A 23906-nucleotide genomic window follows, 5' to 3' on the forward strand; every position below is an offset into this window, starting at 1 on the left:
ACACTTTACCGCCCTCATGCCAGGCCAACCAACTAAAGTCAGTGGGTGAGTTGCGTAAGCAACATGTAGAAACTGACCTGTGCAGAGCATTTATAACATTGGATTTGGATTCATAAAATGCTATCATTAGGGGGTAGAGGAGTTCCCAGAAGATTCAGGCAACCAGTCCTATATAAATGTGAGTTGTGAGGCCAGGAAATAGTTTAGTAGATTCGGACAGGCTAAGCCACCATTCAACTTGGAAGCCTGAAGAGAGGATCTGGCGAAATGAGGGTGAGCCAGATAAAAGGTGCCAGAGAAAGGAGGTCAAAATGGAGTCTAGTTTTCTAAATAATCTTTTGGGCAAGAAAACAGGGGATGCCCTAAAAACATATAAGAATTTGGGTAGGTAGATAATTTATCCTTTTACTTCCTGATCGCCACATGTGCAATGCAGATTATCCTGGTGGCTGCAGGTGGTGGTCTCTGCTGGGTGGTGAGTCTGGTGGGGTTCTCTCCCTCACTGCTGAGGATCGCCTGGTGCTCTGTGCCTGGCAACTGGGTGGTGCTACCAGCGCAGTGAAGGTGTCCCTCTCTGAGGCTGTGGGGCCCCCCAGCTCCCAACCATCCATCAGTGCACTGACGGCGGTTCTGGAGTCCTTGGTGTCCTGGTTGGAGGTAGCTTTCGGGCGACTGGCTCAAAAAGTGCCCATGCCTTCCCCTGCCTCATCAGATCCTGAATCTGATTCGGCCTCCGCGGACGTGGGTCATCATGCTGGGTCTTCAAACACGCACCCGGAATCCTCTGATAGTGAGGATGATTCCTCACCTGCAACCACGCACGAAAAGGCGCTGGTGGAAGCAATTGTCTCTGTGGGTAAGACTTTGAAGATGGGAGGGCACAGCTGCGAAAGAGGCGCAGGTTCCCTTTGGCACTCGCAAGCCAGCCAAAACGTCAGAATTGTCGCTAAAGAGTGGGGACGACCAAAGCGTCCCTTTGGGGTCCTTAAGCGCTTTACTAGTGGTTACCCCTATGAGGAGTCCCTTATTATGAAGTGGACTGTTCCACCGGTGGTGGACCCTCCGCTTTCCAGATTGACCAAGGCAACCATGAGTCCGGTGACCTGGAGGGTGAACAGCTCCCCCCTGCCTTTGCTGAGCTGGTGGAACAGCTTTTCCAGGGGTTGCAGTTTTTGTGATTCCTCTTTGAATGCGTCTCCCCTAGTGGTGCAGGTTTCTGTTTCGGCAGTGGTCCTTCGGCGTGTCTTTTGGCTCAAATTCTGGTCTGCGGACCAGACTTCTAAAAAGGCCTTATATGTTCTTCCTTTTCAAGGAGATCGCCTTGGATGACGTCATAGAAAGTCTCACAGAGGGGAAAGAGTACCTTTCTTCCGCAGGCTTCTAAGGGCAAGGAACCTTGTTGTAGATGTGGGCCTTCCTTCTCGGCTCCAAAGAAGTTTTTTTGGTCCTTCAAGGTCGACTTGCAAGGGCTCAAAGCCTTTCAGGGCCTCCTATGGAGGATCCAAATATACCTGGTCTGACAAACCGAGATCGGGCTTCTCCAGACCCAAGGACAAGGCTCCTTCAGCATGAAGGTGCGCCCTAACCGGTATCAAGGATGTCTTTGCTGGTTATCGGACTTGTGAACTTACCTGGTGCAAGACAAGTGGGTCCATGAAGTCATTCGGTCCGGCTACAGGGTCGAGTTTTGCTCTTGTCCCCGGCAAGGTTCATTCCTTCCAACTTGCACCTGTCCCCAGACTGTTTGGGGCGGTACAAGACCTGTTGCTTCAAGGGGTAATTGTCCCAGTTCCGACTTCAGAAAGTTTTCAGGGTTTTTACTCAAACCTGTTTACAGTTCCCAGAAAGGAAGGCAAAGTGCATGCAGTCCTGGACCTCAAGGCGCTGAAATGCTTTGTGCAGGTGCAGAAGTTCAGAATGGAGGTGGTGGCATCCCTGCGTCAGGGGGATTTCCTTCTTCTATCGACATCCAGGATGCCTACCTTCACATTCCAATTATGTGCCAGTCACCGGCGCTTTCTCAGCTTTGCCATGGGAGAGGAGCATTTTAAGTTTGTGGCGCTATCCTTTGGTTTCGCCTCCGCTCCTCGGGTCTTCACAAATGTGTTAGCCCCGGTGCCAGCTTTGTTACGCCAATGGGGGATCGCGGTGCTGGTCTACTTTGACGATCTCCTTCTGCGAGCGGAGTCTCCTACTGCTCTGGTGGAAAACCTGGAGATCACAATATGAACTCTGCGGGAGTTCAGCTGGATTCTGAGTTTTCAGAAGTCTGCTCTGGTTCCGTCCACAAAGCTGGACTATCTGGGTCTGATTCTGGACTCGGCCTTAGCGAGAGTGCTCCTTCCTCTAGACAAACTCCAGAAAGTACAGGCTGCAATTCCGTCTCCTGCTGACAAGCAGGTGGTCATCCCTCCAAAACTTGCATGCGGTTGCTTTGTACTGATGTCTACCATATGAGGTCCCTGCAAAGGGAGATTCTGGCCAAATGGAACAAGTCTCCTGCAGTCTCTGGACAATCAGATCCAGCTGAGCCGGGGAATAAAGGAGTCCCTGATATGGTTGCTTCGTTATCCGGCGCTACGGCTGGGCAAATCCTTCCTTCCCTTATATTGGAGAGTGGTCACCACGGATGCCAACCTGTCCTGCTGGGGTGGCGTCCTCGGTAAGCATTCTGCTCAGGGGATCTAAACACTGGAAAAGACTACCGATCAATGTTTTGGAACTCTGAGAGATCTGACTATGCCTGGACCATTGGATGAATCATCTTCGGGGATGTCCAGTGCGCATTCAATCGGACAATGCCACGGGCATGGCTTATGTCAATCACAAAAGGGCCACAAAAAGTGTCCTGGCAACTCTGGAGGTAACCGACATTCTAAGGTGGGTAGAACGTTTCGTTCCAGCCATCTCCGCCGTACACATTCCTGGGGTGGAAAACTGGCAGGCGAATTACATCAGTCGACAGACTTTGGGCCAAGGGGAGTGGTCCCTTCATCTGGAGGTGTTTCATCAGTTGGTTGTCTGGTGGGGCATCCTCGAGGTGGATCTGTTGGCGTCTCGGCTCAACAGAAAGGTGTAGAGGTTTGTGGCTCAGTCACGGTATCCTCTGATGGATGCCACAGAGGTGCTGGTGGCCCCGTGGGGGGTCAGTATCGTCTAATTTAGGCCTTCCCTCCTCTCAAGCTTCTGCCAAAACTTCTATGCAGGATCGAGGAAGAAGGGATTCCGGTCATCTTAGTGGCTCTGGACTCGGGCTGGTCGGCCATGTTCCTTGGAAGGATCTACTTTCCCAAGGATCGATCTTCCATCCTGCTTTACAGTTGCTGGCTTTGACTGCTTGGCTGTTGAACGCTAGATGCTGAAGGATAGAGGTTTATCTGAGTCGGTGATTTCTAAACTGTTAAAAGCTAGGAAACCTACTTCTATGAAGATCTACCATCGTACGTGGAAGAAGTACATTGCGTGGTGTGAGTCTCTTGGGGTTCATTCTCGCTCCTTCTCGGTGGCTCCGATTTTGACCTTCCTTTAACGAGTGGTTGAACAGAAATTGGCCTTGAGTACCATCAAGAGCCAGGTGTCGGCTTTGGCGGCCTTCTTCCAACGACCTTTGGCCACACACTACTACCTGGTGCATTCCTTTCTTCAGGGTGTCAGACATTTGGTTCCTCCAGTGCGGTCTCCGTTGTCGCCATGGGACATCAATTTGGTGCTTTCGGCTTTCCAGAAGCCTCCCTTTGAGAATCCTCAGGAGATTACCCTGCTTACACTGTCCCAGAAGGTGGCCTTTTTGGTGGCCACCTCTGTGTGCAGGATGTCGGAACTGGCGGCGTTATCCTGCCTTTCACCTTACCTGGTGATTTACAGAGATAAGATGGTTCTTCACCCCTGCCCATCATTCTTTCCAAAGGTTGTCTCTGATTTTCATTTGAATGAAGACATTGCGTTGCCTTCTCTGTGTCCCTGGCCTAAACATCCGAAGGAAAGTGCCTTGGATATGTTCTCGGCAATTATGGTGTACCTGGCAGCTACAGAGTCTTTCAGGAAGTTAGACTCACTATTTGTACTTGCGGATGGGCCTTGTAAAGGGTTGTCTGTTTCCTTTGCGACCATTTCTAGATGGATCAGACAGACAGTGATTTAGGCCTATTCCATCAAAGGTCAGATTCCTCCTTTCCCTGTTGAGACACACTCTACTAGGGTACTTAGTGCCTCCTGGGCCTTTCGCCATCAGGCGTCAATGATGCAGGTTTTCAAGGCGGCCAACTGGTCGTCGGTGCACACTTTCACAAAGTTTTATGAAGTGAATGTGTTTGCATCTGCGGATGCTTCTGTTGGCCGCAAGATTTTGAGGGCTGCTGTTGAGAGGACCTGATCCTCTTTGAGGGTGTGTTGCTTTTTTCAGGTGGGCTCCAGTTGTTTTGGTTGAGCTCCTGTTGCCTGGTTGGCTACTGTAAAGCCTTGATTTTTTTTTGCTGTTCCCACCCCTCATATTTCACACTGCTTTGGGACGTCCCAATGGTTAAGAATATCTGGAGATGTGTCTGTCCATGAACAAAAGAGAAAATGGTATTTTTGACTTACCGTAAAATCCATTTCTCTGATGTTCATTGAAAGACACAGCACCCACCCCATGTGGAGTTGTATTCTTTTGACATTGCTTGTAGCAAATAGCACCTATAGCAGAGAGAGAGGGATTATATCCCCTGGGACTGCCCATAGGCATAGCCAGACTTTTTTCTGCCTAGTGTCCTACTCCTGTAGGGGGCAGTATAACCCAATGGGTTAGAATATCTTGAGCTGTGTCCGTCAATGAACATCAGAGAAATGGATTTTACGGTAAGTCAAAAATCCAATTTTTTAAGTCTTCAATTGTGTTTTCTCAGCAATTCTAGTGATGTTTTAGTAAATAGTGGAATGTACTTAAAGCAATAGTAAGATCTATACTGTTTTTTTTTCTTGTTTTTTTTTCTCCGGCAGCTTTAAGCCATAATGTACTAGTATGTACTGCATACTAGTACATTATATGAAGAGCGTTTTGACATTGGCAGACTTGCCTACAAACGCAGCCCTCCAGCGCTACGCTCTCACTGCTCTCCTTTGTCCCCCGGCAGCTTCCATCTTCGCCCAGTCTGTTTTGTGGGTTTACGGTCTTCAGCCACTTGATTGGTCGTGCCAGGCGATGTCACTCCTGAGCAGGGAGTCAGATTGCAGTGGGTCACAGAGTTGGCCCTAAATATTGTCTGAGCTGCGCACGTGTGGCTCAGAGCACATTACTCGCTGACAGGCAGGTGGTAAATTTATGACCGAAGAGACCTCTAGGGTCTCTTCTGTTACAAAAACTCTGCCTGTCAGCGAGTTTTGTAATGACTTTATCACCACGTTAAGTGATAAATTTGAATAATTTGAGTGAAATATATCTTTAAATGTCCCTGTCAGAAAATCTTTAGAAATATGCTTCGTTTATCCATCGCATATGCCTACAAATATGTCTGTCCAAAAAAAGGAAGAACATGTATTTTCAACCTTCTGAAACCTGTTTTTAAGTGATTGGTGTATTTTGCTTTTTTTTTATTATAGTAATCCTTATCCCTACCCTTCATTTCTGTTCTTATTTTCTGGGTCATAAACTCAAAAGTTGTTTTAATAGAGTTTTGTGGAAAACGTCTGTTACAGTGGGTGATCATGCATAGAGCCTGTGTAAAACATGGACAATTTCTTGCTGGAAATGGTCGTATTAAAGCTGATTTAGTTCCACCTCAACTCTGATTTTATTGTCTTAAAGAAACACTGGAATAGTGAGCAGCCAATAGTATTACATTTCTGTTGATGCTTTCACTGCTGGAAGAGCTGTCCTTTTTAAATTTGTATTCTAAAGAAGACAGCCATAATATATATGGAATAGTAAAAGCCCAACCTTGCCCTCCTTGGTGTGATTTCCCCTCTTCATGAATGGAATATCTATCTGATAGGGACCGAGACAGCAGCAAAAGCACAGTTTCTTTCTGGTCTGTGAAAGCCTGCAGACACCAGCAGTCAACAGCATTTGCAGATTCAGGGGGGGAAAAAGATTGCACAGGTTAGGAAACTCTTTGCTGGTTGTCGCTTTCATCAAGATAAACCAGAAGTTCATGTATCCCAAAACTTATAAAAAAATAAATGTAGGAAAGTATTCAACTTCTGTCACATATTATTGCTGTTACTGTAGTCATTGAAAATATTTTCTATCACTTCCTATGTGGTCTTAGCAAAGACTATCCAACATGGGCACAGACCGTAATAAAACTGGCGAGTTGGAAAAAACATATGTTTTTATTTTTTTGTCTTTGTCCCTTGTTGGGGAAATAGCCTCACTTTCTTATTGGTCACTAAGACAGGGGGTTATGAGGGGTGATCTGCCTAGCAAGAACACAGATGGGGGGAAAAAAAACTGACAGAGGTTATAACCCTCACCCACCCTAACCAATTCAAACATATACATTTTTACTTGAGTTTGGCTTTAACATTGCTTGTATTCTGATTTTAAGTTATTCAATTTTCTATATAAAAAACAATTTTGTTTGTGCCTCATTTGCTACAACAAAGTCTCATGGGAGATGCATGTGGTTTTTAGATACATTAGGGACAGAGCAGCTGCCAACCCATGATATACTCACCTGTTTGTTCCTATAATGCAACATATATACAAACAAAATGAGCTAAAGTTAAAACCATAAAACAAGTGAGTCTACATAATTTTAACCCCTGTGCGCTTATTACTGTAACATGTTGACCTATTTAATAGTGTTCCATGCAATAATTTCAATTTACACGTGGTCAAAAAAGGAATCTCTGTGCGTTGTACCTTGCACCATACTCACCAGATCTGTTTGACCCACTTGGTGAGTGCTGTATGTGGTAGGGTGGCTCTACGCACAGAGATTACTTTTTTTTGTGAACTAAAGCGCGTGCACAGAGCACTTTTACTTCAGCTCATTTTGTTTATATAAATGTTGCATTATAATTGGCTTAATTTTGAAGCTCCATCTTACCCCCATATACTGTATATTGCATAGAGATTTATGATTTATGTACCAGAAAGTTTACTTTTCTCTTTCGTTCATCGACAGAAACAGCGCTTCATAAATTATAAGTATAGGGTTATATCGCCTCCTGCAGGAGTAGGACTAGGCAGAACAAAAAACTTGGCTACGACCATGGGCCGTCCTCAGCTGGTATATAATCCCCTCTCTGCTATTGATATTCATATTGTTTCTGTCCAGGCAGGAGTAACCTAGGCTTCATGCTTGTCCTAGCAATTTTTGCTTTTCTCTCCTTCCTTGCATCTCTTTGCTTTTTCTCCTGGAAGAATCTACAATCAACTGCCGGGCTGGGGGACGAGCTGGGTAATCTAGATCAAGTGGTCCACCCAGCCAGCGAGCGCGTGCAGACCGCAGCTATGCCCTAGGTCGGCCGGGACATAGCCTCACGGACAGAGGCTGGCCCATGAGTTATACCCAATAGAACCCTATAGTTATGATTTATGGAGCGCTGCGTCCGTCGAGTTCAGAGAAATAGATTTTAGGGTCAATACAAAAATCCTATTTTTTAAGACAACAGCTACTTTATTCTTTGGATTTATCATTATTTCTTAAAGGTATAGGGTAGTATGAGTGTAATTATATATAAACAGTTATATATTGCACTAGTTGCTACATAGAATGATGCTTTAAGATGAAAGATAATGCTCTAAGCAGTGCAGGGGCATCTGCTGAACATATAGGCATATACACATTTATAGGATACAAACATAGAGGTCTGTTAGGCTGTCTGGAAAAGAGAATTTGCTTTGCATTTAGATGGCTTGCTACTATGACTGCCATCATTATCTTTGGCCATCTTAAAGAGGACTGTCAAGTTACCACATTGCATGGCAACTCACCTGCCCTATGTATGGTTTGAATATCACCCAAAGCATTGTACAGTAGAGGACAGTGCACCTAGTGCATATTCTATCTGTTGGCGTGCTCTTCATTTTTAAAAGAGTCGTATACATTTTTACATTTATTATGGTTAATTGGCAGCCCATTTATGATGATGATGACGATGCATTAATGTACCACAATTAAATGCTTAAAATGGAACTTCACCTAAAAGGGAATCTTGTACTTAGTTCTGACAGATATCCGCTCCCAGGCGCCTAGGCCACCCCTGCTCACATATTTCTGGAACACTTCACTACCCCACCCACCGCCCCCCTTCAGTGCTTTTCTGGTCTTGCCCGTGCGATCAGCGAGCCAGAGAATGAACCCGCTGGCGCCAGAAGTTTACCATAGAGCCGACGGAGGACCAGATGAACCCCAGTCATCTCAATGACTCTCGGAAGCCGTAAGCGACGTTATGACATCACTTCCGGTGCTGGCAGATGTAAACAGTCGTTTTTTTTTTTTTTGGTAGCCTGAGATCAATTTTTTTTTTCTTTATCTCAGGCTTTTCAGCCTAGAAGAGAGATGTGGGGTCTTATAGATCCCAGATGTCTCCATAAAGATGACCAGTCATGCCCTATTCCTATTACGAGGGATGTTTACATTCCTTGTAATAGGAATAAAAGTGATCAAAAAGTAAGAAATTAAAGTGAAAGTGTAAAAACAAAATATTGCAAATTAAAAAAAAAAATAGAAATTAAAACGCCTCCGTCCCCGCGTGCCTGCACACAGAAGCAAACCCATACGTAGGTCTCGCCTCGCATATGTAAACGACATTTAAACCACACATGTGATGTATCACCGTGAACATTAGACTGAGAGCAATATATCTAGCACAAGACCTTCTCTGTAACTCTACCAGTAAAAAATGTTAAAGCTTAGCTTATGGAGGTTTTTAAGTCCTGAAGTTTGGCGCCATTCCACGAGTGTGCGCAATTTTAAAGCGTGACATGTTGGTATCTATTTACTTGGCGTAACATCATCTTTTACATTATATGAAAAAATTGGGCTAATTTCAGTGTTTTGTTTTTTTAATTTATAAAAGTGTTTTTTTTTTCAGAAAAAATTGCGTTTGAAAAATTGCTGCACAAATACCGTGTGACATAAAAATTTGCAACACCTGCCATTTCATTGTCTAGGGTCTCTGCTAAAAAAAAAAAAAAAAAAATATATATATATATATATATATATAGTGTTTGGGGGGTCCTAATTGATTTTCTAGCCAAAATAATTATGATTTTTACATGTAGGAGCGAAGTGTCTGAATTGGCGTGGGAGTGGTTAAAGGAGAAATTTGAGATTACCCAAGAATAAAATATGCATACTCCCCTCCAAGCTGCAGTATCAGTGTGACACTGCATCGGTTTCATGCCAGCTCTAAGACAGAGATCTGAGCGATTGCCTGATTACTGATCAGTCAGCTCTCGGTCTTCTAAGAGCAGAGAACAATAACGGTCAGTCACTGCTCTCTGCTGTGCTGCTCCTGTGTCTGCTGCATTGCCATTTTCGGAAGGGCCTCCGTCACTCGACGCTGAAAGGATTCTGATAATATTGTCAGGATCTTTCTTGAGTTTTCTGTGGCTCTTTCCCCATCAGCTGATAGTGGGCAATCAGCTGACTTTGGGTTACAGGAGTACAATAAAAGTATACATGGTAAATGTTCTCATGTGGCCCTAAAGAGAAGTACTGTCAAAAATGGTTTCCTCAAACCATCTTCCCTCAAGTTAGGCATCTGTGGGCCAGTGTCTAAGTGACAAGAACATTTTTAAGAAGTTTATTAATTTTTGCCCCCTTTTTACATGTAGCCACTAGAAAACTGTACTTTAAGTTAAAGAAGGGGCAAAGGAGTTAGACCTATCCTGCTTAGAAGGTGGCCTGAGCACTCAGTTCTGGCTTTGGAGCCACTAGTGTTATGTTATGATTGTTATATAATTATGTTATACAACTATAGCAATCATTCTCTGTTTCATATTACTTAATTTGTACATGTTCTTTTTTGGGTTGCAGAATTTTCAGAATGTGTTGATGAAGCAACTGAAGAAACTGATCTTTGGGCTAAACCTCTCTTTCATCTCTGGCAAACAAAGGTGCAACATTTTGCTGCTGAAAGAGAGTTTAATGAATCTGTCTCCAAAATCAAGCCATACTGTGCTGTCTGCGCTCTCTTTTTGCCTTACTATAAGGTAAGTTCTTTGAGGAATCTTTGAGAGTAAAGGCCTGGTGCTATCTAGTATTCAAATGTGTGGTAGCGTGTATAAAACAGTCTACATTAACCACTATGGTAAATGGAGTAAGTCATGCATGCACAGCACAGGTTAGTATTGTATACAGTGCCTAGAAAAAGCATTCATACCCCTTGAAATGTTTCACATTTTGTCATCGTACAACCAAAAACATAAATGTGTTTTTTTTTTTTTTGCGATTTTATGTGCTAGACCAACACAAAGTAGCACATAATTGTGAAGTGGAAGAAATAAAGAATGATATTCAATTTTTTTTACAAATATCTGAAAAGTGTGGCATACATTTGTATTCAGCCCCTAACTAAAATCTAGTGGAACCAATTGCCTTCAGAAGTCACCTAATTAGTAAAAAGAGTCCACCTGTGTGTAATTTATTCTCAGTATAAATACAGCTGTTCTGTGAAGCCCTCAGAGGTATGTTAGAGAACCATAGTGAAAAAAACAGCATCATGAAGACCAAGGAACACACCAGACAGATCAGGGATAACATGGAGAAGTTTAAAGCTGGGTTAGGTTATAAAAAAAAATATCCCAAGGTTTGAAAATCTCACGGAGCACTGTTCAATCCATCATTTGAAAATGGAAAGTATGGCACAATTGCAAACCTACCAAGACATGGCCGTCCACCTAAACTAACAGGCCGGGCAAGGAGAGCATTAATCAGGAATGCTGCCAATAAGCCCATGGTAACTATGGCGGAGCTGCAGAGATGCACAGCTCAGATGGGAGAACCTGTCCACAAGACAATGATTAGTCGTGCAATCCACAAATCTGGCCTTTATGGAAGAGTGGCAAGAAGAAAGCCATTGTTGAAAGAAAGCCATAAGAAGTTCTGTTTGCAGTTTGCGAGAAGCTTTGTGGGGGACATAGCAAACGTGGAAGAAGGTGCTCTGGTCAGATGAGAGCAAATTTGAACTTTTTGGCCTAAAAGCCAAAACACTATGTGTGGCGGAAAACGAATACTGCACGTCACCCTGAACACACCATCCCCACTGTGAAACGTGGTGGCAGCATCATGTTGTGGGGATGCTTTTCTTAAGTAGGGACAGGGAAGCTGGTCAGAGTTGATGGGAAGATGGATGGAGCCAAATCCAGGGCTATCTTCAAGGAAAACCTGTTTGAGTCTGCAAAAGACTTGAGACTGGGGCAGAAGGTCACCTTTCTGCAGGACAATGACCCTAAACATGCAGCCAGAGCTACAAGAGAATAGTTTAGATCAAAGCATATTAATGTGTTAGAATGGCCCAGTCAAAGACTAGACCTAAATCCAATTGAGAATCTCTGGCAAGACTTGAAAATTGCTGTTCAGACACTATCTAATCTAAGCTTGAGCTATCTTGCAAGGAAGAATGTGAAAAAATGTTACTCTCTAGATGTGCAAAGCTGGTAGAGACATACTCAAAAAAGACTTGCAGCTGCAATTGAAGCAAAAGGTGGTTCTACAAAGGATTGACTCGGGGGGACTAAATTCAAATGCCTGCCACACTTTTCAGATATTTATTTATAAAAACAATTGAAAGCCTTTTATTATTTTCCTTCCACTTCTCAATTATGTGCCACTTTGTATTGGTCTATCACATAAAATCCCAATAAAATACATTTATGTTTTTGGTTGTAACATGACAAAATGTAGAAAATTCTAAGGGTTATGAATACTTTTTCAAGGCACTGTATGTGGACAAAGTCTGCAAAGTGGTGTATGTCTTTATGAATGTCTCATGGTGCTTATTTGTGCATCCAAGGAGATAGGACAGGACACAGACAATCAGACAATGTATTCATAAACCAAGTGCAAAGTGGTTTATGTCTTTATGAATGTCTCATGCTTGCTATTTGTGCATCCAAGAAGATAGGACAGGACACAGACAATGTATTCATAAACTCTGGTTTATAGGCTTGTACCTTCAGGAGATTGCACACTGGCAAAACTTAACTATATTTCTGCCCCTTTCCATGAGTCCTCAGTTTTATGCTAGTGTCCTAAGAGAACAAACCTGGTTAATTTTTCATTATCTTATTTTACAATTTTTCAGTAAACTCCTCACTTCTTTCTAGTGCCACAAATAGAAGCAGGGTGTTCGGATTGGCACAACCTCAGTAAACCTTAGAAGCCAAACAGTGCATCCAGCGCTTCACTTTTTCCAAATTTTGTTATGTTACAGCCTCATTCCAAAATGGATTAAATGTATTATTTTCCTCAAAATTCTACAATCAATACCCCATGATGACAACGTGAATGAAGTTTGTTTAAAATCTTTGCAAATGTATTAAAAATAAAAAACAAAAAATCCAATGTACATAAGTATTCACAGCCTTTGCTCAATACTTTGTTAAAGCACCTTTGGCACCAATTACAGCCTTAAGTATTTTTGAGTATGATGCTACAAGCTTGGCACACCTATTTTTTGGGCAGTTTCTCCCATTCTTCTTTGCAGGACCTCTCAAGCTCCATCAGGTTAGATGGGGAACACGCACAATTCACAACCATTTTCAGATCTCTCCAGAGATGTTCAATCGGGTTCAAGTCTGGACTCTGGCTGGGTCACTCAAGGACATTAAGAGAGTTGTCCCGTAGCCCCTCCTTTTTTATCTTGACTGTGTGCTTAGGGTCATTGTCCTGTTGGAACATGAACCTTCGCCCCAGTCTGAGGTCCAGAGTGCTCTGTAGCAGGTTTTCATCATGAATGTCTCTGTACATTGCTGTATTCATCTTTCCCTCGATCCAGACTAGTCTCCCGGTTCCTGCCGATAAAATGCAACCCCACAGCATTATGCTGCCACCACCATGCTTCATTGTAGGTATGATATTGGCCAGGTGATGAGTGGTGCCTGGTTTCCTCCTTACTTGATGCTTGCCATTCAGGTCAAAGAGTTCAATTTTTGTTTCATCAGACCAGATCATTTTGTATCTTATGGTCGGAGTCCTTTAGGTGCCTTTTGCTAAACGCCAGGTGGGCTGTTGTGCCTTTTATTGTGGTAGAGTGGCTTCGGTCTGGCCACTCTACTATATACAGGCCTGATTGGTGGAGTGCTGCAGAGATGGTTGTTCTTCTAGAAGGTTCTCCTCTATCCACAGAGAAACGCTGGAGCTCTGTTAGTGTGACCATCAGGTTCTTTGTCACCTCCCTGACTAAGGCCCTTCTCCCCCGATCACTTAGTTTGGCCAGGTGGCCCACTCTAGGAAGAGTCCTGGTGGTTCCAAACTAATTCCATTTACAGATGATGGAGGTCACTGTGCTCATTAGGACCTTCAATGCTGCAGATCTTTTTCTGTACTCTTTCCCAGATCTGTGCCTAGACACAATCCTGTCTCAGAGGTCTGCAGACAATTCCTTTGACTTCATTACTTGGTTTGCGCTTTGACATGCGCTGCTAAATGTGGGACCTTGTATAGATAGGTGTGTGCCTTTCCAAATTATTTCCAGTCAACTGAATTTACCACAGATGGACTCTAATCAAGTTGTAAAAACATCTCAAGGATGATCAGTGGAAACATGATGCACCTGACCTCAATTTTGAGTGTCATGGCAAAGGCTGTGAATACTTACGTACATGTGATTTTTTTTTTTTTCTTTAATACATTTCCAAAGATTTCAAACAAACTTCTTTCATGTTGTCATTATAGGGTATTGTTTGTAGAATTGTGAGGAAAATAATGAATTTAATCAATTTTGGAATAAGGCTGTAACCTAAAAATGTGGAAACAGTGAAGCGCTGTAAATACTTTCGCGGTGCACTGCACCTGGACTCCATGCTGTGGGGATGACCTGTAATGTTTCGGGCACTGTATCATACGTGGGTGCTCATCTTGGCATTTAGTGCAACAGATTTAATAGGACGCAGGTTGCTATACAGGTCTGGCGCTGTGATCTATTACTATGGAATCCAGTCCCTAAAGACCCTTTTGGGGGTATACCCACAGAGAAGGGTGAAGCCTGGACTTTATATACAGTCCAGCATGCAGGTAACACATAGTCACCCTGTATACATCTGTTTTGACTGTTAAAGACAGGTGTGATATTTGTATTGTATTCACTGCAGTGTAAACTTTTCATATTCGGTGTTAAAACTCAACTACTCAGAGCTTAGTCTTTGGTAGATGGCCAAGTGTCGCATCACACCACAGGTCACACATTTTACCGCCACTTCTTCCTAGAGCCCTCTTAAGGCACTCGTGTTCTTTCTGCTGCCCTAACGCCATGAAAATCCACTACAGGGCATTCTATACCTCACAAGAGAATATCCTCACATGTAGCTATAGAAGAGACCAGGTAAAAGGGAATCATTGCACAACTGCAGTATAACATTTACCATGTTGATGGCCTGCTCAACACTCAATCTCCGAGTAACAACACACTCCTTGCACCAGTTGAAGAACTGGCTCTAGCACCGGTCTCTGCCTCTGATTCTAGTTCTATTTTAGGCACCCAGCAAATGGCCTATTTGACAAAAGCTTCTGCATCTATGTCACAATTCCTTGGAAAAAATAACAGCCTTCATACAGTCATCTCTGTTCAGACCTAAAAAAAAAAACGCAATCCCTCTTCTCCTCCTCCCATTTCTCTGAGTTGGATTTTGATAATGCCTTACCTAGAAGAGGCAGAAGGGAAAGAAGAGGACATGGAGGCAGTATTGGAGGAAGCTGCAGAAGATGCAACATTTTTTAAAAAAAGCAAGGAATTCCCTAGCCAAGTGTATTTCTCTCTCACACAGACGTTCTAAAGCTGCAGCTCATCTCCCTCACAATTTGTACTCAAACTGCAACATGCATAACCTTCTAGTAATAAAGGCTCTCACTTTACTCATAAAACTTAATAGAACTTTTGCCTGTTTCAGTAATTATAACCCTCTTATAACGTTATACTTAAACCCACAAATATAAGTTGCAAAACTCATTTTACAGTGTCATCCACTCTTAGCATTACCTTCTCTCTGCTGTATTGTCACATTTACCACAAACCAAACAATATACATTTCACAAATTCATCATCTCCTCATACAAGCATCAATTCCTCATTAATACCTGACTGACTAAAAACAACACAAAAGAGTTCAGTGTTTAAATTTGAACACGCACATCCAATTTTACTGCAATACCCATTATCTGAGTTCCAGCACACGTCCAACTTTAATTCAATTATTCACCTAGTGTGGTCTTCTGCTCATATTTTCCAAATCTCCTAAGAGCTAATTGTTCTGAAACTGCCTGCAAATCAGATTCCAGTACCTCTTTTTTTCCTGTCTTATGCCCCTTTCACACATGCTGTCTGTCCGTTTTTCATCCATCCTTTGACGGATGAAAAACGGACATCAATGTATCTCTATGGAAAAACGGATGATCATCAGTTAACATCCATTTTCATCCGCTTCCGTCAATGTCCATTTTTTTGAATGGATGAATGCCCTATTTCTCTTACGTCCTCTGACATTCGCCGCCCACTCATACAGTCTTCACCAATGGGGTATTGACTTCATCTCCACAGGAGTAAGTAGGCATAAGACTTGTTAAAAACAAAGCATTTACATAGACACACCTATGGGGGCTGTCCCACTGGTCCAATACCCCCCTCCAATCAGCCATCCCAACTCAGTTTGTCTTCTGCCTAGTTCAGGAGTAAGATGGGCTTCCCTGTGCTGGGGTTACAGTCTCAGCCTTCTTCTATTTTATGATTTTATTTACTGCAAATGTATTTTTTTCTTTGCATTACTAGCTGTTTATTTTGTCAGCGTTAGTCGGATCTTCAGATGAAGATGGCGTTTGCGGAGCTGGGAGTCGGACTGGTCGTCCTGGTTCTCCAGGACAGAGGGCCAGATGGAATCCCAGCCCGCCATAGAGCATTTAGCAGGCTATGTGTTCGCCCTGGCCTCGCAAACGACCCATCCCTGTCCTCAGGGATGCAGCCTGTGAGGTGGCTACCTCACTCGGACGTCTCATCCACGGTTCTCCGTGTACTGTTAGTGCCCTGCGTTTTTTGGCTGACGGCACCCCTGCCATCTGAGGGTGGGCGGTTTCCCGTGCAATGTGAGGCACCCCACGCCATCGAGTACAGGTAAGTACATTCTGTGTGGGGCCTCTGTCTGGGGCTGGCAGTCCTGTGTCTGTGTTATCCCCTCATGTCTGTGCATTTTTGGGCTCCCTGGTCCCGGTCCCTGCCGGTGCGCTGTGTGGGTTTCTGGGGGTCCCTCTCCTGTGTCACTTTAGGGTGCTTTTGGAGGTAGAGACACGTGTGGCGACTGCTGCGGGGTTAAAAACTGCCTGTCCGCCATTTTAGGTGTGGGCAGCATGTCTGGCTTCACTATGGGCACTTATACAGCATGTATGTGGTGTGTTTTTGGCGCCTTGCGGCGCCATCTTGTGTGTGGCAAATCGTTCGTTACAAGCACACGTCAGCGGCCATTTTACCGAAGCCTCCCATTACTTTCTATTGGCTACCATTTTTCCTTAGCCTGAAGCCTCAGTTCAGCCTCCTGTGGTGACATCACTTCCTCCTTTTACTCAGGAAAGTTCGGCTGCGGTGGTAACACTTGTGGGGGTCTGTCTGCTGTCCTTTTTACTTGTGCAATCCTTCTGGCTATCAGTTTATCCTGATTAGGGGTCTGTGGGTGTGCTGCGGGAGTCCGCAGCGTGCTTAAAGGGCCAGTACCTTTAAAAAAAAAAAAAAAAAAAATTTTTTAAACATGGAATCTCAGGACAGCAAATTTCCCACAGCCCTGGTGGGGGATTCAGGTTCCTCTGAATCCTCTGCTCTGTCTACTTTGTCTGCTGCAGTGGCGACTTTGGTATCCAAAGTGGAGATTCTGATGACTGAACGTGCTGCCAGAAAAAGGCCTAGTTTTTCCTTGTCTTCTGATTCTGAATCTGATATGGTTGCCGTAGGTGGCGTCCCCCTTGAAGGGTCTCGCTCTTCTCAGTCTGAGGGGGAGGCGGAGGTTGCAGGGGTGGATGATCTCCCCCCTGGGACGGCCGAGGACCGCGCAGCTATGGATGCGCTAATTCTTGCCATTAAAGAAACACATTTAGAGGATGAGCCCAATCCTCCGGGCATTGTGTCCTCTCTTGGTACACACAGGACCCGCAAGGCGGCGCAGGTGTTCCCTTGCCCCGCTGAGTTTCACACTACTGTGAATGATCAATGGCGTCATTTGAAACGCACCTTTGTGGTGCCAAAAAGGTTTCAACTCCATTATCCCTTTGCGTCTCTTACGGATTCGCGCTGGTGTGTGGCCCCTCAGGTGGATCACACTGTGGCCAGATTGAACAAGGCCACTCTGGTGCCCACCGAAAATTCTCCGGTGTTTAGGGATCCTACGGATAGGAGAATGGAATCCCTTGCCCGCCATGCCTACATGGTGGCGGGTTCTCTGCTAAAGCCTATTTTCGCCTCTGTTATGGCGGCTCAGGTTGTGGCGGACTGGACCAAGGTGCTAAGACGCACCCTCCTAGCTGATTCCGCTCCTCCTACTACCGTGGCGATGGTGGACCAGATCTATCAAGGAGTCATGTATTTGTGTGATGCGGCCTTGAATGAGGCCCCATTAGCTGCACGCCTGTCCAGTGTCGCGGTGATTAACCGTCGCCTGATATGGTTGAAAAGCTGGTCGGCTGACCGGACTTCGAGAAAAACGGTAGCTGACATACCCTATGCGGGGTCTCGCCTGTTTGAGGAATCCCTGGATGAATTGGTTTAAGGGGTCACTGGGGGCAAGAGCACTCTGCTGCCCCAGAATCCTAAAGGCAAGTTTTTCCGCGGTAAGCGGGTCCCCTCCTTTAAACCAAATCAGGGGTCCTTTCGTGCCTTCAAGGCACAGAACAAGGGGAAACCCTTCAAGTGCCAGGGTGGGCAGAGAAAGCCCTGGGCAGGCAAACCAAAATCCGGCTAAGCTGGTGCGGCGGCCCAGTCCGCCTCTGCCTGATGGGGCGCCCTCACCCGTTTCAGGGGTGGGGGGTCGTTTGCGCGGTTTCCTCCAACCTTGGCTGCTCCGAAATTCCGGACAGGTGGTTTCAGGAAATCATTTGATCGGGTTACAAGATCGAATTCCTTTTGCGGCTGGCGGACAGATTCTTTCCCTCAAATCTTCATTTGACCCTAGGGCGGTTACAGGACCTGCATCAGGTGGTGCAAGATCTCCTCGTCCAGGGGGTGGTCCTCCCGGTGCCTCATCGGGACAGATTTTGGGGGTTTTACTCGAATCTGTTCACCGTGCCCAGAAAGGAGGGCAAGGTGCATCCTATTCTGGACTTAAAAGCTCTGAACCGCTTTGTACGCGTTCAGAAGTTCCGCATTGAATCGCCCCGCCCGGTGGTAGCCTCCCTGAGTCCAGGCAAGTTCCTGGCCTCTATCGACCTGAAGGATGCGTATCTACACATCCCCATTTTCGAGGGTCATCAGAGGTACCTCCGATTCGCTGTTGCGGAGGAACACTATCAGTTTGTGGCGATACCTTTCGGTCTCGCTTCAGCTCCAAGGGTGTTTACCAAAGTGCTGGTTCCAGTTCTTGGCCTGTTGCGTGCTCAGGGCATTGCGGTCTTGGGATATCTGGACGATCTCCTGTTATGATCGAGTGCCAGCCAGATCCTGCTGCACGATCTGTCCATTACGGTTCAGACGCTTCAGGAGTTCGGATGGACCATCAACGTACAGAAGTCGACCTTGTCTCCTTCGGTTCGCCTCCCATATTTGGGAATGGTTCTGGACTCTGCTCAAGCGAAGGTGTTTCTGCCGTAGGACAAGCTTCGGACCCTACAGAACGAGGTCAGAGCCCTCCGGGACAACAAATCCTCATCACTCAGGACCTGTATGCGGGCCCTGGGGTTGATGATGTAAGCCTTCGAGGCGATACCGTTCGCACAGTTTAACACAAGGTCTCTCCAAGCGGAGATCCTAAACAGATAGGACAGACGCCCCCAGTCCTTGAATCTGAGTGTGTCTCTGTGTCACCAAACCAGAGTGGATCTTCTGTGGTGGCTTCAGTTCCTGGCGGTGGCGGATGCAAAATCTTTCCGGCCGTTACTGTGGACAGTACTTACCACGGATGCCAGCCTATCGGACTGGGGTGGAGTCCTGGGCAACCTGTCTGCCCATGGTACTTGGTCAGTGGAGGAATCCTCCTTCCCCATAAACATATTGGAATTGAGAGCAATCAGGCTGTGCCTACTCCATTGGTCGGACCGTCTTCAGGGCCGCCCTGTACGGGTGCAGACAGACAATGCCACTGTGGTGGCTTACATCAATCACCGAGGGGGCACCAAGAGTGCCCGGGCGGCCCAGGAAGTGACCAGTATTATGTCTTGGGCCGAGACTCATGTCCCGGCATTATCGGCAGTTCACATTCCAGGTGTAGAGAATTGGCAGGCCGATTACCTGAGCCGGATGACAACGGATGAAAAAACGGATGACAACGGATGAAAAACGGATGACAACGGATGAAAAACGGATGGAAAACTGATACATTTTGACGTGACTGAACTGATAAACTGAACGGACCGTATGTGTGAAAGGGGCCTTAATGAAGAGCAACTGATAACACAGCCACCCCACCTGTGCAGCAGTTTTCTACTCCTTTTAATCAAACCGGGACAAATCTAGTTCCTTCACTGACTGACAACGATCCCCCAATCGGGTCAGTACTACATTTATTTAGTTTGCAAGCAATGGGTTTTCACTGTCCGGACGTGGGCACCAATCTTGGGAGTGAGCTTGCATTTTGATCATCTGTCACCTTCCTCTTAGGCCACCTGATGCAACTGATGCATTTTTTACACTTTCTAAATGTACTATGGCTTACAATAGAAAACACTACATTAAACCCAAACAATCTAGCACAATCCTGCCACTATAAATTTTATGAATAGTATCTCTGGTTCACACAAATCAAAAATCCCACTTCTGACATTGAATGTTTTATCACAGTTAGACCCCGTTCACACTGGGGCAACCTGTCAGGCGACCTGGCGCCTGACAGGTCGCCGTAGGTCGCCTGGCATAGAGAAGCTGTGGACCCGTTCTAATAGGAGCGACACAAGTCGCTCCGACTTAGAAAAAGGGTCCGGAGCTTCTTTGGGGCAACCTGGAGCGACCTGCATTGACTTCAATGTTATGAAGTCCGTGCCGGCCGCTCCGAGGTCGCGGTGCGAGCAGCGCGCCGCGACCTGTGAGGTCGCCCCGGGAAGTCGGATCGCCCCAGTGTGAACGGGGCCTAAAGTGATAGTTTGTTTTTGGGGTTTATTTGTGCAAATAGAGATTACACAAACACTTGCAGGTAAAATTAAACTGTATATACCATTCAATAAAGTAGTTACAGATAGAGGTAAGAATGGGATACTATAAAAATATATAACAAAACTTAGCTACAAGTATCATATAAATGTCTTTTTCTCCAAGGAGTCCCACCCATTTCCAAAGGCTAGACAGATCAAACCAGACGCATGCATGTAGCAGCCCTGAGAGACTAACATTCCAGTTTTGGATGTGGTATATACAGGAATAATTGGTAGTAATGACCAAATGTAATCTCTGGAAAGTAGTATTATTTTTTAGGGAAGATAGCACACATTCCTGGAGGGGCTTGGTCAGTTCATGTAAGGACATTCCTGTAGCATTTGGTCAGTTGGGTGAAAACCATCCCTAATCTACATTTTTATGTACAGTGGGTATGGAAAAGAATCACCCACCAATTTGTTGCTTTGCAGTCTGAAATGAAGACTGATGCAGTTTTTGTCTTAGCCAGCTGTATTTACTCAGTACAACTTATAACATCCAAGATATAACACCAACATGTCAGAAAAAAAATGACTTGTAAACTCATTCAGGTGTAGCTAATCACCTCCTCAATGGCATACACAATCATATGGCTTTCAACTGTGATCAGCTGTGGTCATTTTGATTAGATCAGCATGAAAAGAGTTTTCTTTATCGTATATTACGGGGCACAGGCAGTCAGAGTGGATGCCTTGGTGACTCCCTGGGAGCAGTTCTCTTTAATCTATGCCTTTCCTCCGGTTCAGCTAATGCCATGACTTCTGCGCAGGATTCAGAAAGAGGGGAAACCAGTAATCCTGGTGGCTCCAGCCTAGCCCAGGAGGATTTAGTACGCACAAATTCTAAGGTTGGTGGTGGGAAGGCCTTGGGTTCTCCCACTCCATCCGGACCTGCTCTCTCAGGGTCCGATATTCCACCCTGCTTTACAGTCTCTAAATTTGATGGCTTGGCTATTGAAGCCTGGATTTTGAGAGAGCAGGGGCATATCTGGCCCTGCAGTGTCTACCCTCATAAATGGTAGGAAACCAATCTCTACGTGCATTTATTACAGAGTCTGGAAGTCTTACATTTCTTGGTGTGAGGTCAGGAAGTGGCATCCTGCGTAAATATATCATCAGGAGAATCCTAGCCTTCTTGCAAGTAGGGGTAGACATGAAACTAGCCTTAAGCACCATTAACCACTTTACCACTAGAGCATTTTGCTGTCTTACGTCTGGGCCACTTTTTGCGATTCGGCGCTGTGCGAATTTAACTGACAATTGCGCGGTCGTGCGATGCCGTACCCAAACTAAATTGACGTCCTTTTTTTCCCACAAACAGAGCTTTCTTTTGGTGGTATTTGATTACCTGTGCGATTTTTACTTTTTGCGCTATAAACAAAAAAAGAGCGTTTATTTTGAAAAAAATAACAATATTTTTAACATTTTTTTATATGAAATTTCCCCCAAAAAAGATGTAAAAACCAATTTTTTTAAAAATTTTTGGCCAATTTGTTTTCTGCTACCCATGTTTGGTAAAAAAAATCGCAATAAGCATATTTTGATTGGTTTGCGCAAAAGTTATTGCGTTTACTAACAAAGGGAAAGATTTATGTCATTTTTGGTGTTTTTTTTTTTAACGAGTAATGGCGGTGATCTGCGATTTTTTTTTTTTTGCGGGACTGCGACATTGCGGCTGACAGATCGGACCCTTGACTGACATTTTTGACACTTTTGGGGGTACCAGTGACATTACTGCAGTAATCAGTGCTATAAATATGCACTGTTACTGTAAAAATGACACTGGCAGGGAAGGGGTTAATTTTATTGGAGAGGGAGGGGTTAATGTATGCCTGGTGCTTACTGACGTGTGGGGGGGGGGGAGGTGACTGTGTGAGACAGGGACAGATCGGATGTCCAGCTATGCTGAACACTCCGATCTGTCACTCCCTGTCACTGAGGAGATCCGCCCGCTTGTGTTTACACAGGCGGGCGGATCTCCACACTAGATCCCCGACGATCGGGGCAGAGCAGCGGTGATCGCCGCTGCTCCTCCCCTGGCCCGACTCCCGCTGTGAATGAAAACATTCGTGCCACTTTGCCGCAGTACTATTCCAGTACTCAGTGGTAAAGTGGTTAAAGGTCATATTTCAGCCTTATCAGTCTCTTTCCATAGAGCGATTGTTTAGCATTCCTTAGTCCGAGCCTTTATTCAAGGGGTGCTACTTATGCTTCCGCCAGTGAGGCCATCGTTGTGTCCTTGGGATTTAGGTTTGTTTCTGGCAATTCTACATAAACAGCCTTTTGAAACCATTTGGCATATTCTTCTGGTTCTTTTGACCAGAAAGTTAGTCTTTTTGATTGCAGTAACTTCAGCTAAAAGAGTATTAGAGTTAGCTGCTCTCTTGCAAGGAGCCATTTTTGATTTTACATCAAGATAGGGTGATTCTACGTCCACACCCAGGGTTTTTGCCCAAGGTGGTGTCCGCTTTTCATTTGAATCAGGACATTATACTGCCTTCCTTCTTTCCAAATTTTCAAACAGCAGAGGAAAAGTTGTTACATTCTCTCGATGTAGTACGTGCATTTAAGGTCGGTTTGAAGATGTCCACTCAGATTCGTAAGACTGACCTTTTGTTCGTGCTGCCAGAAGGGTCCAGAAAAGGGCAAGCAGCATCTAGGTCTACAATTTCTCAAGGGATTCACCAGGTTATTATCCAGGTGTATGGTTTAAAAGGGAGAGTTCCACCTTTTCCGGTAAAGGCGCACTCTGTCAGAGTAGGGGCCTCTTGGGCAGGTCGCCATCAAGCTTCTATGGCTCAGATTTGCAGGGATGCTAATTGGTCTTCATTACATACGTTCACTAGATTCTATCAAGTGTACGTGAGGACCCAGGAGGAGTCTGCATATGGCCACAGTGTGCTGCGGGCAGCTATGTAGATCTTTTCGGTCTGATGGCGGTTTTTTCATACAGTGTTCCCCTCCCCTCAAGTGCATTGCTTTGGGACATCTCAGATAGTAACGAATATGGCTGCTCTGTGTTCCGTGATGTATGATGAAGAAAAACAGATTTTTCTTACAGCTTACCTATAAAATCCTTTTCTTGGAATACTTCAGGAGACACAGAGGTCCCTCCCCTCTTGTCTGGGATATATTTTGCTTGCTACAAAACTGAGGTTCTTCCTGTATGGGAGAGGTTATACAGAGGGGGACTTCCTGTCTTGTTGGTTGCCAGTGTCTGTTCACCTATAGGTGGCGTAAAGCCCAGATAGTAATGAATATGGCTGCTCTGTGTCCTGTGATGTACTCCAAGAAAAGGATTTTACAGGTAAGCTGTAGGAAAAATCAGTTTTTCCTGTATCATTTCAGTCAAAAGATCTCTGGGATAAAGTTGTGGACAGCCACAAGTCAGGAGATGGATACAAAACAAATTCAATGGCTTTATCAAGGCCTATAAGCACAGTA

General features: G+C 45.0%; 1 protein-coding gene across 1 annotated transcript in view; it reads left to right on the forward strand.

Moving 5' to 3' along the window:
* The window catches only part of KDM4C (lysine demethylase 4C), a gene marked incomplete at its 5' end in the record, with an annotated part of 705351 nt that overhangs the window by 458471 nt on the left and 222974 nt on the right, over nt 1–23906 (forward strand). Inside the window, one exon of the mRNA XM_082265152.1 lies at nt 9969–10144. Within this exon, the coding sequence (XP_082121278.1) occupies nt 9969–10144 (176 nt within the window). The remainder of the gene's footprint in view (nt 1–9968; nt 10145–23906) is intronic.

The sequence above is a fragment of the Pelophylax lessonae genome, assembly GCF_965119305.1.
Source record: "Pelophylax lessonae genome assembly, chromosome: 1".
NCBI lineage: Eukaryota > Metazoa > Chordata > Amphibia > Anura > Ranidae > Pelophylax > Pelophylax lessonae.